Here is a 14,594-nt window from a genome sequence, read left to right as displayed (position 1 = left end):
GGGGAACCCCTACCTGAGTAGGGCCCCTCTGCAACTTTCGTTAAAACTATTGCGAGGTTGTTTGTAGTGCAGCCATACCATATACTCTTAACCGCATTATAAGTAATCGCGATAGCGTGATAACTTGAGAATGGTTGCACAGAACCATGTCATGTTTGGTGTCAAACATCGTGGAATCATACCCTCAGTCCATCCATGGGAGTGAGGGCATGATTCCCCCCTGCTAGAGGGGTGATATGGTAAAAGCGGCAGATTTTAGACATCAATTTAAAAGAGTACACGTAGTACAAAATGGATGCTACCCGCCACCCACACGACTGTGGCTGCCTGTTGCTGGGCAGAACTCCAGCCACGGCAGCTGGAAAATAGGGATCTTGTTGCAGGGAGGTGTTCCCACCTCCCCAGACAGACTATGTGGATTGGAACTGGGTGGGTGCACCATAGGATGCCTTTCAAAGTTGCACGTAGGCTTCTCCAGTGCCTACTTCTGCATACACCGCCTGGAACCGGTTCAGGGGCATCCTGTCCCCTGCCCAGGTGGGAAAACACCCCAAGGGGAGAGGGTGTAGCCACCCTTTCCCGCCTGAACTCTCGTTGGTGGGCTCTGATTCAGACACTTCCCTAATCTCTGGATAAAGGTGGGTGCAGGGTCCCCAGAGCCTCGGATTAATCTTGGACGAGAACTTTGCTTCAAAGACTTGAAACTTCGACGAGCTGCCGCTCAGCTGAATGAAGAAATCTCCCTTGGGGTAAAGGAGTTAGCCCCCTGCTTGGCAGGCACCTGAAGCACTGCAAGTGACCCGGTTGGAACACCGCTGCTCCTACGAACAACGAAGACTTCTGCCTACTTTGAGGTGGGTTCCCAAGCATCCCAGAGGCCAGTGAGTGTGCACAGCAAGGCTGAGCACCGTGGATCCCGTGGGTGCCGAGATACCCAATACCCCAGGACACCGGCCACCTCTTGCACAGCACACGAACCCAACAAGTGGGGAAGTTGTGCTTTGGCCCATTATTCTTTTAACCTCTCAGTATCACTTGGGCCAAAGATCGATGCCCTAGCCCGCTCCGGCGACCCGTGGGCGCATCTTTATGCACGCCAAATTGCTGCCTCCCGCGGTCCCTTGTCTCTCGACTGGTGGGCCCTGGCGGAGGTCAATCTTCACTTTCAAGAGTTCCCCTGGTTGCTCCAGGCCTATGACCTATGCACCCGGCTTCCCTGGAGCAGGTAACAGTGGTACCTCGGTACTATCGTGGGTGTGGGCCCTCCAAGAGCTTAACTCTAAACTCCTGAACTTGAACTCCTGCTAAAGGTGTTTAGATTCTTGTAATTTCCAACCGCGACATTTCCCATAGGGTTTAATAGAGATCCCGACAGTAGTTTGCACCACTGCACGCGTCTCCAATGGGTCCCCTTCCTCACTACCTTGGGTGGTTTCGTAAGGGGTCAGCGACCCTAAGTGCCCTAGGCACTGTCTGTTGAACTGTCGTGGTTCTTATACCACTTTTTTAATATATGGTTTGGTCCCCCCCTGGGGCCCTGTGATTCCAGTGCTATTTATTGTGTTTATAAATGCTTTATTGAATTGTATCTTTACCTCCATCCTCATAAAGAGACTAGTGGGATTGTTCTTAGAATAAATACATATATTTTGAATATATACCTGTGTGGACTACTCTTTCATTTGGTCATTCAAGAGGTTATCTATGGTAAAACAATAAGCTTAACACTCCTTCAAGACTTAGCCTGAAGGCTGCTCTCCACAGCTACCAATAGGATAGCTTTCTTTAACGGTTGTCTTTTAACCTATCACCTTAAGAGTCGAATTGGACTGGTGCAAGGTGTCCCCTATAGCTAGAGGACAGCATATGCCAGGCCAACTTCTCACAGTCAGTGAGAGAGAGAGAGTCAGTCAGTCAGTGAGAGAGAGAGTGAGTGAGAGTCAGTGAGAGAGAGAGTCAGTGAGAGAGAGAGTCAGTCAGTGAGAGAGAGAGAGAGAGAGAGAGAGAGAGTGTCATTCAGTGAGAGAGAGTGTCAGTCAGTGAGTGAGTGAGAGAGAGAGAGAGAGTCAGTCAGTGAGTGAGAGAGTGAGAGTCAGTGAGTGAGAGTCAGTCAGTGAGTGAGAGTCAGTCAGTGAGAGAGTAAAGTGAGGAAGAGTCTGAGAGTAAGAGACGAGATCAGCATGACGCAAGAAGGTAATGGCAGGCGTGGAGAGGAACATTACTGAGACAGGGTGGAGTGTGAGGAGCAGCAGTGTAGGAGGAACAAGAAAAGAGTGTGAAGCAAAATGCGGAGGCAGTGGCGGCTGGCTCTGCTAGGCATCCTCCTTCGTTGTGTTCAGGTCCTCCAAAATTAAAGTCCTGTGCTTTCCAACCTTATCCAGCACCCATCATTTGGACACCATCTACTTCCCTCAACAGTGCTTTCAAAGTTACCCCTTCGTCCAGAAACCTCGTGGCTCAAGTCAAATCAAATCATTAACGAAGACGAATCGCTACATAACCAACACCGAGTAACCGCAGGTTGATATGCATTGTTTTAAATTCAAGAAATCAGTTCTCTCATTCCATTCAAGACGGAGTAACTCATTAGTGTTCAGCAGGTTTGACTATAGGAGCGTAGCAAGGCAGTGCTTAGCACTAACGCAAACAATGAAATTGGGACCCATTACCAATTTTGGTAGCAATAAACGGTTGCTAATTGGGATGAAGTGAGTCCCTCACAGCCCTGGATCCCGGTGGAATCGCACCTGCTGAGCTATCGCCAGCTACGCCCATGTAGGGGTATAAACAGGTTATATTTGCACCACTCAACAAGGTCCAAAACTTTGCAACCAGAGCTTTGTGCAATCTATTTAGGCATATTCCCACTCCATCGTACAGTCACTAATCTGGTTGGCTCGCTGCCAAAAAAAAGTACCATATAAAATCTCCTGACACTTGTATTGAAATCAGTAAATGGCACAGCAACTAACTACTGCCTAACATACTGTCTACACTCATACCAAGACTTGATGACCAACTAACCAGAACTTTTTCTACCCTAAGCCACCTCCAGGTTCAGATCCCTATTAGGCCCTCATCACTGTAACACCCTACCAAAAAACATTCAGACAACCACATCTCTCCAAGAGCTCAAAATGGTACTGATAGCTTGAAGGACGCGAAAGAGTGCAGCTCCCTCATATTGAAGTAAATCCGTGTATTACAAGCATATATGCTTAAATAGGTGTAGAAAGGCACATTCAGTAAATGTATGGCTGTATTAGTCAGTGTTCACCACACCACTGGTGCTATTAATGACGCAAATGCTGGCGGTACTCTTAGTGATGCCATAGTGTTGCTGGCTTCACTGGCTGCCCTCTCGGTTTCCTGTTGGCACAGACACTATATCCTCTCTAGACTCTTGATGCAGATTCGGATTTCCTAACTTAAGTGACATGGCCTGGGGGAAAGGGAGTTAGTTATGATTGGTTTTTTTTTCGTTTTCAATTTCATGCAACACTTTATATTGTTTTTTACTCGACTGTAGATCTATGTAACCTTGTCTGTTTCAATGCTGTTACTTCCAAGCCAGTCGGTGTCGCATGCAATTTCATATCTTAACAAAATGCAATAACATTTGTGATACAAAATAAAATAACAACGCCAAAGAAACAGAGAAAAAAGCACAGCCATCTACATAAACAATCTAATCTAGGCATTTTATTCCTCCCTTTTATTTCTTCTTTAAGTACCAGTGACTACTAAAAACATTTTAGAAGTGCGTCAGTGTCTGCAACAGTCGCTGTGTTTTGCGACAAGTCATTGAAATGAAAGACAGCCTCTACTTCTAAATGTTAATCTTACCTAAGGTGGCCGCTTAGTAAAGAAATGTCATTAGGTTTAAATGTCACCGTGGATCCCTGGCTTATCCAGTAAACACTTATTAAGAACTACCCCAACAGTGACGCCGAATCCATCCTGGTATTACTTACTTACCTGGACAGGGTATGGTTACCGATGATGAAACATGCGACAAGACCTACGGAGCTCCGATTGTTCAATGCAGACATTTAGACCAGGTTGTCGAATTGCGTGTGATAAGTGCGACAGTCTCCATAACATGTGCCTATAAACGAACGAGACTCAGAGCTTCGCTGACCAATATAGCTCCGGAAAATGCAATGAATATGGCGAGGCTGCACATCAGTAGATATAAAGTAATAAATAGAAATATCAGGCGGAATAAAAGGCTCTTCACAAATGCGACTTTGTGTGCCCGGTAACAACCAAGATGGGGGTTTGTGCCACCAGGTTTTTGCTCCACCTATTCAAGTCTCCTTGCGCTGCTGGAAGAAGTGAACAAACGCCCTAACACAGGTCCAACTCATTCGCAGAAAAGATGTTGAATAAGGCCTCAACTTCCCGCGCACACAGGCTCAGTGTACAGACGAGCTCACAGGCACTTTCTGAGGCCTGCCACTCTCCCCTCCCAAGAAATACAACCGAGTAAAAAACACAAGCCGGCATTGAGGAAGAGTCGGAACAGAAGAACGGCGCCAACGTTAACATGCTTTATGCACAAGTACACACACAGGAAGGTACAAAACAGGAAGGAACAAACCTGTGCCCAACTGAAAGAAGATAAGAGATGGGAGGATAAGAGAGACAAGCGGCCGTGCGGCCGCGAAAGTGATCGCGATGGCGATCAAACATCAAAGCGGCTGCGAAAGTGAAAGTAAGCGCGGCGCGCGCGCCCGCGCACATGCACTGTAGCTCTAGGCTGGCCTGGTAGCACTTTTTGGGGCCCTCTCAAAAAGTCTCGCCAGATCAGCGCATGCGCTGGGTCAGGCGAGACCTAAAAAGAAGTATGCTGTTCCTGAACTAGGGAGAGGAGGTTTAGGAAGGTCGTGTCCTGTTCCAAAAGTGGAGACGGGTATTCCTATTTAGGAAATAGGGCCCTCACACACCCACGGGTGTCATGCTTCATCATAGGGCATGCTCCTCATCAGGTCGGCACTGCAATGCCTGGCGGGCAACCTTTGAGGGGCTCTTTGTCGGAGTGCTTTTGTCCCAAGCCATTTGGTGCAGTGCGGGTGAGGGGTCAGATGGTGTAGATGCGAGAATATAGTGAAAGTGAGGAAAGGATTAAAAATAGTGGTCAGTGGTGCTCCGGAATAACAATTTTAATCAGGTGAGCCCACTGGTCCCTTTTGAAAACTGATAGTGGAGGCCACTTAGTGAGTAATGTTCAATGGTGGCTATGAGGTCGACATGTTTCTTGCCTGTAAAAGATCTATCTACACTGAAGTCAGACCGCTAGTACATTCACGTTGTTGGTCCGACAATTGTCTAGTAACCTAACAGTGAGGTACCTTAATAGGAAGTAGACCAACCTAAAAAAAGAGAATTAAAATACAATCAATACAATAAAATCAATTGGCAGAACAATTCGTTCTCGTGGAAACCTGCTCTTGATGACGTGGTGATGTGCAAAAACATAGTACTGGTGCCTCAAAAGTGATGTGATGCCGCGCAGTGACACTCATGGAATCGAACCAACAAAATTGATGTGGACGGTCAGCTGGTCACTGAAAAGACTGTATGACTCAATGACACTCACCCGTTGTTGGGTGCATTACTTGCTCCCTCGATTCAACGGTGAAAGGATGACGCTAATTTACTGCGTCCTGTAAGAATAGTCAAAGTGGCAAAATCAGAAACATGGGCTTGATGCCAAGGCTACCCTCACTGTGAATTCATCCATGGTGGGAGACCAGACGGCCCCCTTCACTCGTATCGAGTCACACAGTCTATAATCAAGAGTACTTACAGTCCTCGGGATATGCTGATGCGGACAGCACCTACCCTGTCCTTCACCATCTCGGATGTGACGGGAGCTGAGGTAGAGCTCAGTAAATGTAGATCCCAGAAGGCGCGAAACGCGTCTGCGTTGATGGCTCAAGAAAGACTAGCTTGGCGTCACAGCAAACGGGACATGTGTTCGTCTAAAATGGGCGCCATATTGAAGGTATGTTTTTTGACATACGGAGGTAAAGAATACCCTTAGTCCCAGACATGTGTTGGTGCTGCTATTTATGGAGAGCGCACAGCTGGAAGAACCCAGATGAGACACTATATAAAACCCATGATGAGCATGGACATAAGCAGAGGGCGAGGGGAAAAATTCAGTGTTGAAGTGGAATGTCAATGGATTAGGTAATAACATTGAAAGGGGGCTGGTCGGCAAGTACATTCAACGACTCAAACCGGATATTGTTCTCCTACAAGAGACGCACCTAACGGGCTCTCACTGCTCCTTTCTGTGGAGGGGTGCGTCCATTACATTGGCGCATGCGGGCTTCTCGACGGGATCGAGGGGAGTCGCTATACTAATTAAGAAGTCACCCCTCTTCCATGCATTTTGCTTTCATCTTGTCATTTCTTTTGTGCTCACACAGGTAGAGGTCAGTTGTCAGGCTATGTCTTTTGACAAATTGCTGCCTATGTTTTTTAACATGGAGATTGGTGTTTACTTTTCTTTCTCTGACTGGAAAATTGGGGATTTTGTAAAGTGAACTATCTTACAATCTTGTTGGGGTATAGGGAGTGTGAACACAACAACAACATTTAAATACCTATAAATAAACTTTATAAATATTTCTAGATTAGTACACTTTTGTGTGCTATAGTTTAATGACTAAAATTGCATTTCAGTTCGAATTTTATGGGCAATTCAATGGAAAATATTCTGTCGGTAAATGACAGTGTGCTTTAGCAATATATTTGCGATAGTTTGCTCCAACATGCACCTCTGGCTTCATACCACACCCTTACCAGTCCCCTGCTGAGCGAGTGTGACTCATTGCTATAATTGTTCTTTGTGGGACATTTGGATTTTTCACATTCTCTATGCCTTCAATTTTGTAAGATTGATGGCTGCACCCAAACTCTGAAAACTGCTCCAGCACCCCTTGATTTTATAGCATTCTGTCCTGACTTCTCATATCCTGCCATGATATCTTTTGCTCACAAATATAGCATATCTTTTAACTCCTTTACCGCATTCTAGTCTATCGTTTTTTGTCCACCATTCCACTCTAGACCAAATCCCGCTTATGCAAATTAGTACCAACAGAGTGTCCAAATATGTCAGGGATCGCCACAATAATTGTGTGACCTTCTGAAACGGATGGCATACAGATGAAAGGGGTGCTACCAGATGCCAGGTACCACAACAACAGCTGTTTACCCTGCAGGATCACCATATGCCAGGGTTGCCCATAGTATGCCAGGGTTGCTCACATCATTCCAGGGTTGCCCCCTGCATGATAAGGATATTTACTATTTTCCATGGATAATCACTACTTGCCATGGATAGCCCCCCCATGCCTTTAATGCCCCTCATGTGCCAGTAATGTCAAACCTACGCCTGAAAGTCCCACTGTATGCCCAGGGAGCCTATCATATGCCACTCATGTCTTCAAAATGTCAGGAATGGTCGTCATAGGCTAGGGATGACCATCATATAAAAGTGAGGGCAACAATATGCCACAGGTGCCATCATTCGATAGCCAACACTCTATAATGGTGGTCACCCCAGGCCTGGAGCAGCCACCATATGCCAGGTTGACCACCATATGCTGCCCACCTCCATCATATTCTATGGAGGTGGGCCAGACGCCAGCGATGGCACCACATAGCAAGGACGGCCAACACATGCCAGGGATGGCAATTAATGCTATCAGGTGCAAAAGAGTGACATCATACCACTGGAAGGGTGAAGGATGCCGAGGTATGCCATTGATGGCCACCAGAGCACAAGAGTGACCTCAAAAATGAGGCGCACTCTCCTTCTCTCTATGTCTTGGTTTGTTCTATTTTCACCCCCACTCTACTCATAACACCCCAGAGGCTCGGCCTTGGTGGGGGTCAGTCAGGCGAGCAAACCTGGTGACGGCACAGCACATCCTTGGCCAGCACATCCTTGGCCAGCACATCGTTTGCCAGCACATCCTTGGCCAGCACATCCTTGGCCAGCACATCCTCGACCAGCACATCCTTGGCCAGCACATCCTCGGCCAGCACATCGTTGGCCAGCACATCCTTGGCCAGCACATCCTTGGCCAGCACATCGTTGGCCAGCACATCCTTGGCCAGCACATCCCTGGCCAGCACATCCTTGGCCAGCACATCCTCGGCCAGCACATCGTTGGCCAGCACATCGTTGGCCAGCACATCCTTGGCCAGCACATCCTTGGCCAGCACATCCTTGGCCAGCACATCCTTGGCCAGCACATCCTTGACCACCACATCGTTTGCCAGCACATCCTCGGCCAGCACATCCTTGGCCAGCACATCCTTGGCCAGCACATCCTTGGCCAGCACATCCTTGGCCAGCACATCCTCGGCCAGCACATCCTTGGCCAGCACATCCTTGGCCAGCACATCGTTGGCCAGCACATCCTTGGCCAGCACATCCCTGGCCAGCACATCCTTGGCCAGCACATCCTCGGCCAGCACATCCTTGGCCAGCACATCCTTGGCCAGCACATCGTTGGCCAGCACATCCTTGGCCAGCACATCCCTGGCCAGCACATCCCTGGCCAGCACATCCTCGGCCAGCACATCGTTGGCCAGCACATCCTTGGCCAGCACATCCTCGGCCAGCACATCCTTGGCCAGCACATCCTTGGCCAGCACATCCTCGGCCAGCACATCCTTGGCCAGCACATCCTTGGCCAGCACATCGTTTGCCAGCACATCCTTGGCCAGCACATCCTTGGCCAGCACATCCTCGACCAGCACATCCTTGGCCAGCACATCCTCGGCCAGCACATCGTTGGCCAGCACATCCTTGGCCAGCACATCCTTGGCCAGCACATCGTTGGCCAGCACATCCTTGGCCAGCACATCCCTGGCCAGCACATCCTTGGCCAGCACATCCTCGGCCAGCACATCGTTGGCCAGCACATCCTTGGCCAGCACATCCTTGGCCAGCACATCCTTGGCCAGCACATCCTTGGCCAGCACATCCTTGGCCAGCACATCCTTGACCACCACATCGTTTGCCAGCACATCCTCGGCCAGCACATCCTTGGCCAGCACATCCTTGGCCAGCACATCCTTGGCCAGCACATCCTTGGCCAGCACATCCTCGGCCAGCACATCCTTGGCCAGCACATCCTTGGCCAGCACATCGTTGGCCAGCACATCCTTGGCCAGCACATCCCTGGCCAGCACATCCTTGGCCAGCACATCCTCGGCCAGCACATCCTTGGCCAGCACATCCTTGGCCAGCACATCGTTGGCCAGCACATCCTTGGCCAGCACATCCCTGGCCAGCACATCCTTGGCCAGCACATCCTCGGCCAGCACATCGTTGGCCAGCACATCCTTGGCCAGCACATCCTCGGCCAGCACATCCTTGGCCAGCACATCCTTGGCCAGCACATCCTCGGCCAGCACATCCTCGGCCAGCACATCCTTGGCCAGCACATCGTTGGCCAGCACATCCTTGGCCAGCACATCCCTGGCCAGCACATCCTTGGCCAGCACATCCTCGGCCAGCACATCGTTGGCCAGCACATCCTTGGCCAGCACATCCTCGGCCAGCACATCCTTGGCCAAGGACACAAAGAGTCGCAGGCCACAGCTGTCTGCTTCCTGAGTCCTGAGACCAATGCAGCCCCAATGCACAGGCCTGGGGAGCAGCACAGAAGGGAGGAGCTGTGGATAGAGGGCGAGGTGAGGGGGCTGCAGGGCAGTGGGGGGCAGTGCTGAGAGAGTGGTTGTCAGCATCCGGAGCACTGATGAAAGTGCTTCTCTGCCATCTTACCCGCACTTTTAGTCACAAAACCAGCTCCCCCAGGGTGCATACAGGCACGCTATGCATGGACGCTTTGGTGAGGTAGCTGATGAGGCCACGTGTTTTCTGTTATACATCTCAGTAGAACTATTGTGCCTTGCTCTGATAAGAGGATGTGGCTTAACGGCTTGAGCGGCCGACTTTAAAGCCGGGGGACCAGGTTCGAGTCTGGGGGAAGCTGAAACATACTTTCAATCTTGGCAAATCGCTTAATGTCTCGTGCCTCATAAAAATAAATACATACATGTGTCCGTCTGTAATGCAACTGGTGCTCATGTGAAGCCTCAATACCTTTCGGCTTAGTATAAAACTGCAAATAAAAATAAAAAAAGAAGGGGGTGTGGGTGCGTATGCGCACAGGATGAGGAAGCGCGCTACAGTTCTCACCACAATTTAGTTTGACTTTCGATTTGTTCTTTCATCATATCTCGTCATTGTCTGTTTAGTTTTCTCAATTCAGTTTGTTTTGCTGTTGCCATGAATTGTGGAAAGAAGCAGGAACATTTGTGGTGGATGCACAGTGACGCTGAAGAGACATTACGGTTCCAACTGCCAGTTTAAAGGCCAGTGCTGTGAAGCTTGTCTCTGGAGTGTGTGTTTAGGGGGAACAGGAAGTGAGCCCGTGTTCACTGCGATAACAAGAAGGAGCCGGGCAGCTGCCACATGGCAGGAAAGTGAACCCTTGTCTGGGGAACTGGTGTTGTTGCAATCCTTGGGTTACTCCTCACATGCCTCTGGGTGGGCCACATACATCACACACATACACCTGGCTTTTAATGCTTGCTCTGGGTTTGATTCTCACTGTCCCTGGGTGAACTCCATACATGGATTGCTGTCCGTCACCTTCTTTAGCTCAGTCCCCAGCCGCAGATTCATGTAGTGTGCTTTAGTTGCTTCTCCTTGGGTGCACCCTTACCCATGGCCGGACTGGCCATAGCGGGCATCGGGCATTTCCCTGGTGGGCCACCAGGGTGGGAGCCAGTTTTGCTAGTCAGACTTTTACTACTGTTCGTAGACTGCTTGGACAGGAAGCACAACTGATTTTGGAGTAATAGATCGGTCTAAGGATGGCAAGCAGAACTGATGCAACCAAGGAGTACGAGGCACATAGGTGCTGGAAGTGGGGATGCGGGGGTGCTACAGCAGCCCCAAAATAACCCTTCAGCAGCTGATTGAGCAACACTGATGCCTGTTTCTCCTCCTCCATTTCCTATGCCTTCAAAGATCGAGGTCAAAGTTCAGGCTATTTGTGCTGACAAATTGTTGCTTATTCATTTAAGGTGAAGATTGGTGTTTACTTTTCTTTCTCTGTCTGCTCTTGTGAACTCAACAATCTTGCTGGGGAACAAGCTGTGTGAAGGGTAGACTGTAGGAGGTCGGTTTTTTAACACAATACAATTTAAGCATCTGTACATGAACTGTACACATATTTCCAGACATAGAGATTTCCATAAAATCCAAACAAATCAAGACACTTCACTTGCTGACGCATGAAGGACAACTTTTCCCTGATACCCAATTTCCACACATTATCTTTTGTGCACTATAACGTGTTATCATTACAACTGCATGTATGTGCAAATGTAGTGACCATTGCACTGGAAGCATTGCGGCCTGTAATTGGCAGTGTGCTACCACACCATGCAAGAGCCATGCTTGTCATGTGCATGGTGGTGAGGCCAGTCAACATTTTCACATACTACCATCACTGTGCAACTAGTGACCTGACTTACCGTGTGTGATGGTTCATTGATATGGTGGACATGTGGAGGGGCTCGTGGATGGGAGGAGATCTGTTCTGATGCTTTATTCCGTATAGAGTAACATACGCATGCATCGTCCATCTTGTTTTACAACCTCTGTTGCTTTCTTTTCATTTGCAGGATTAACTATGGCTGCCGTAACTGAACCAGTCTGTGAAGGTGCTTGTAGACTGCTCGGAGCAGGCTTTGATTGTATAACTGTTGAAAAGTATGATCGCGTTCACCTTTTAATGGTAAAACACTTGCAATTCTCTTCAAAGCAGGAAAGACGTACTCTAAATTTAATCAGGTCTCATACTAAGATTGTAGGAGCAAAGCCTCGCCTGCTCTGTGGCGATGAACCCGGAAACTATTATTAGGGAAAGCAGATTGAGAGAGGGGCTCCCAGGGGGTGGTTCAGCCAGCACAAGTTACCCATGTGTGAGTTGCATAGGCTTGTTTGACTGCATAAAGTAGGCATTTCCAGGGTTAAGAAATTTGAAAACTTGCACAAATATGGTTTCGTTCACTTTTTAAAATCTGGCTACAGGAAGCTTTAATACGTGACAAGGCCTCTTGTCACACACTGCAGGCAATACGCATACATAAAGACTCCTAGACATTGACATCCTGAAAGGTGCTTTTAGTCAGCCCTCTTCAGCCACTTACTTGTTTGAGCGAGACGTAGGATCCATAGACACTCTTGACCAGCCCATAGCATTTTAAGGATGTCTACACTCTATGAAAAAAGTCATTGTCTATGTTTTTTAACTTAAGATGGTACTTACAATGAACAGCGGGAATGATCACTAATCCATTCACTTGTGGCTCATATCAAAGATAACATGTCACCAAACTATAGGAAAAACAGCGTATTTTGTAGAAGGTGGGTTCAGTATCCGTATACTTCGCATAATTATTTGGGTTAGTAAGTTTTGTCTCACAGATAGTCCATCTACAAGACAGTGGCCTGCTACAATAGCCGACCTGTAAACAGAGACTGTTCTCTAAGAGAGTCCTGAAATGAATAATTGGGACAAATAGTTGACCACGTGGACTAAATCAGCTGCAACAGGATTGTAATTCTGTTGAAGACACCAACAAACCCATGACTCCGATATGAGTTTGAACGCATCTGCCGAAAGGCCTGGTTCTGCCACTGTCTCCTGAAATCCTTCAGGCCATCAATGTCAGAATACCTTGCTCTACAAGAGGGTGTAATTCTCATTCTGGACCTGTGATTATTTCCCTGAATGTTGGTATTAAGATTGGTAGGTCTATACTAATTTCTAGTAAATTGGGAACCATGCCTGGGATCTCCAAAAGGGTGTCATTACCACAGTGACTTCTTCGTTCCTGTGGACGTGTGGCAATAGTCTTCATAGCATTAGAAATGGAGGGTAAGTGTAAGGTGCTAGTCCCATTCAATTTTGAAGAAAGTCATCTACCCCGAAGGCCTGAGGGTTCGGCCTTCAGCTGAAGAATTTTGGCAATTGAGTGTTCAGTCTGTCTGCAAAGAGATGCACCCCAAAGGGTCCCTATATCGAGTGGATACTGCAAAAGATTCCCTCGTCCAACCTTCAGGGGCTGGAATCTCTGAAACTCCTGGAAAGCCGATCCGCACCCCCTTTGCTCAGGCCTGGGATATGTTCTGCTACTACTGAAATGTCTTTGTTCAGGCAGTAACCCCAGAAGAACTTCGCTTAATCCCCCAGACCATTGCAAAGGAGCCTGCCACTATCTCCAACCAGTTGATGTACAGCTCCTTCTCTCGTTCTGTCTAGCGGCCCCCTGCTGCTGAGTTGCCACATCTTGCACCCCATCCTTCTAGGCTCACATCTGATTTTATCACTATCTCCGGTTCTTCCACAAAGAGGGCTCTGCCATTCCATGCTTCTGCATTCTTTAACCACCAGAGTATTTCCTTCCTTGAGTCCGGATCCAGAGATATTATTTGGAAATAGGATTGACTTAATCTCAATACTTTGAGTCTTTGGAGAGCGGGGTAGCATAAGGGGCCTGGGTAAATAGCTTGGATCGTTGAGCATAGGAGAACTAGAATCCTTGCTAGGGCTCTTAGTTAAAATTCATTCTTCCCTAATATTTTCCTCAGTTCTTCACAGAGTTTTCTTAACTTTTCTCCAGGTAATTTTAATTCTGCCTGTGTTTTGTTTGTGTCAAAGCCCAGGAACTGCATTTCCTGGCTCGGAACAACGCAAGACTTTTTCTTGTTTATGATAGACCCCAATTTGTTCTAATAGGTTTCTGGTGAGGTCTGTGCGGTGTGACACCATTTCCCTGGATTGGGCCATTATTGGGATATCGTCTAAATGGAGTGTTAGTCTTGGTCCTCTTGCTCTGAGCCATCCTGCTATGGGGCAAAGAACTTTGGTGAAGCACCAAGGGGCTGAGGAGAGACCAAAGGGGAGTCTACGGAACTGCTACAGCCTTCCCCACCCCCCAGGTGAACTGAAGAAATATTTGATATGTTGGCCAAATGGGGATGGTCAGGTATGCATCTTTGAGACACAAACGGGTTAGCCAGTCCCCTGTCATTAATATGTCTCTTAAGAGGTGTACTCTTTCTTCTTTTAAGTGTGGTAAGGCACCCATCCGATAAGCTCTTTCAGGTTTACAACTGGTCTTAACCCTTTGTCCTTCTTTTCTGCCAGAAGGATACCGCTGATGAACCCAGATTCCCTCTCCTCTTGAATTGCCCCTTTGGTCAGTAAGTTCTCTACTTCTTGTAATCCTAGAAGTGTATCTTTCTGTGAGAACACCATTTCCCAGGAGATTTTTCTCTGTAGTGGTGTAGCAATAAATTTGATTTTGTATTCCCTTAATGTTTCTAAGATTCAAGGGTCTTGAGTTACTATAATCCAGTTCCCAGAAAATTGGGTCAGTCTCCCTCCCACCTTTAATGGGGTATGTGAAAGGTGTTCTTTGTCACCTCTCCCCTCTGAATCCTCTACCACAAGCTCTTTGTTTCTGTGGGTCGAAGGTGG

The 14,594-nt window shown here is 48.0% G+C and overlaps 1 protein-coding gene across 3 annotated transcripts in view; it reads left to right on the top strand.

Moving 5' to 3' along the window:
• LOC146869110 (uncharacterized) overlaps positions 1-14,594 on the top strand; it is a 71,011-nt gene that overhangs the window by 41,240 nt on the left and 15,177 nt on the right. For 2 of the 3 annotated variants that reach the window (XM_085610766.1, XM_085611608.1), the window contains exon 2: positions 11,731-11,769. In XM_085610766.1, the coding sequence (XP_085466892.1) occupies positions 11,739-11,769 (31 nt within the window). In that variant the 5' untranslated portion in view covers positions 11,731-11,738. Of the gene's footprint in view, positions 1-11,730; positions 11,819-14,594 lie in introns of all 3 variants that reach the window. The other variant, XR_014963174.1, reaches the window with a different exon arrangement.

Source organism: Triturus cristatus, chromosome 1_1 (assembly GCF_964204655.1).
Source record: "Triturus cristatus chromosome 1_1, aTriCri1.1, whole genome shotgun sequence".
In the NCBI taxonomy this organism is placed as follows: Eukaryota; Metazoa; Chordata; class Amphibia; order Caudata; family Salamandridae; genus Triturus; species Triturus cristatus.
Note: the sequence above shows the minus strand (reverse complement) of the source record. Positions and strands in the feature narration are given on the sequence as shown.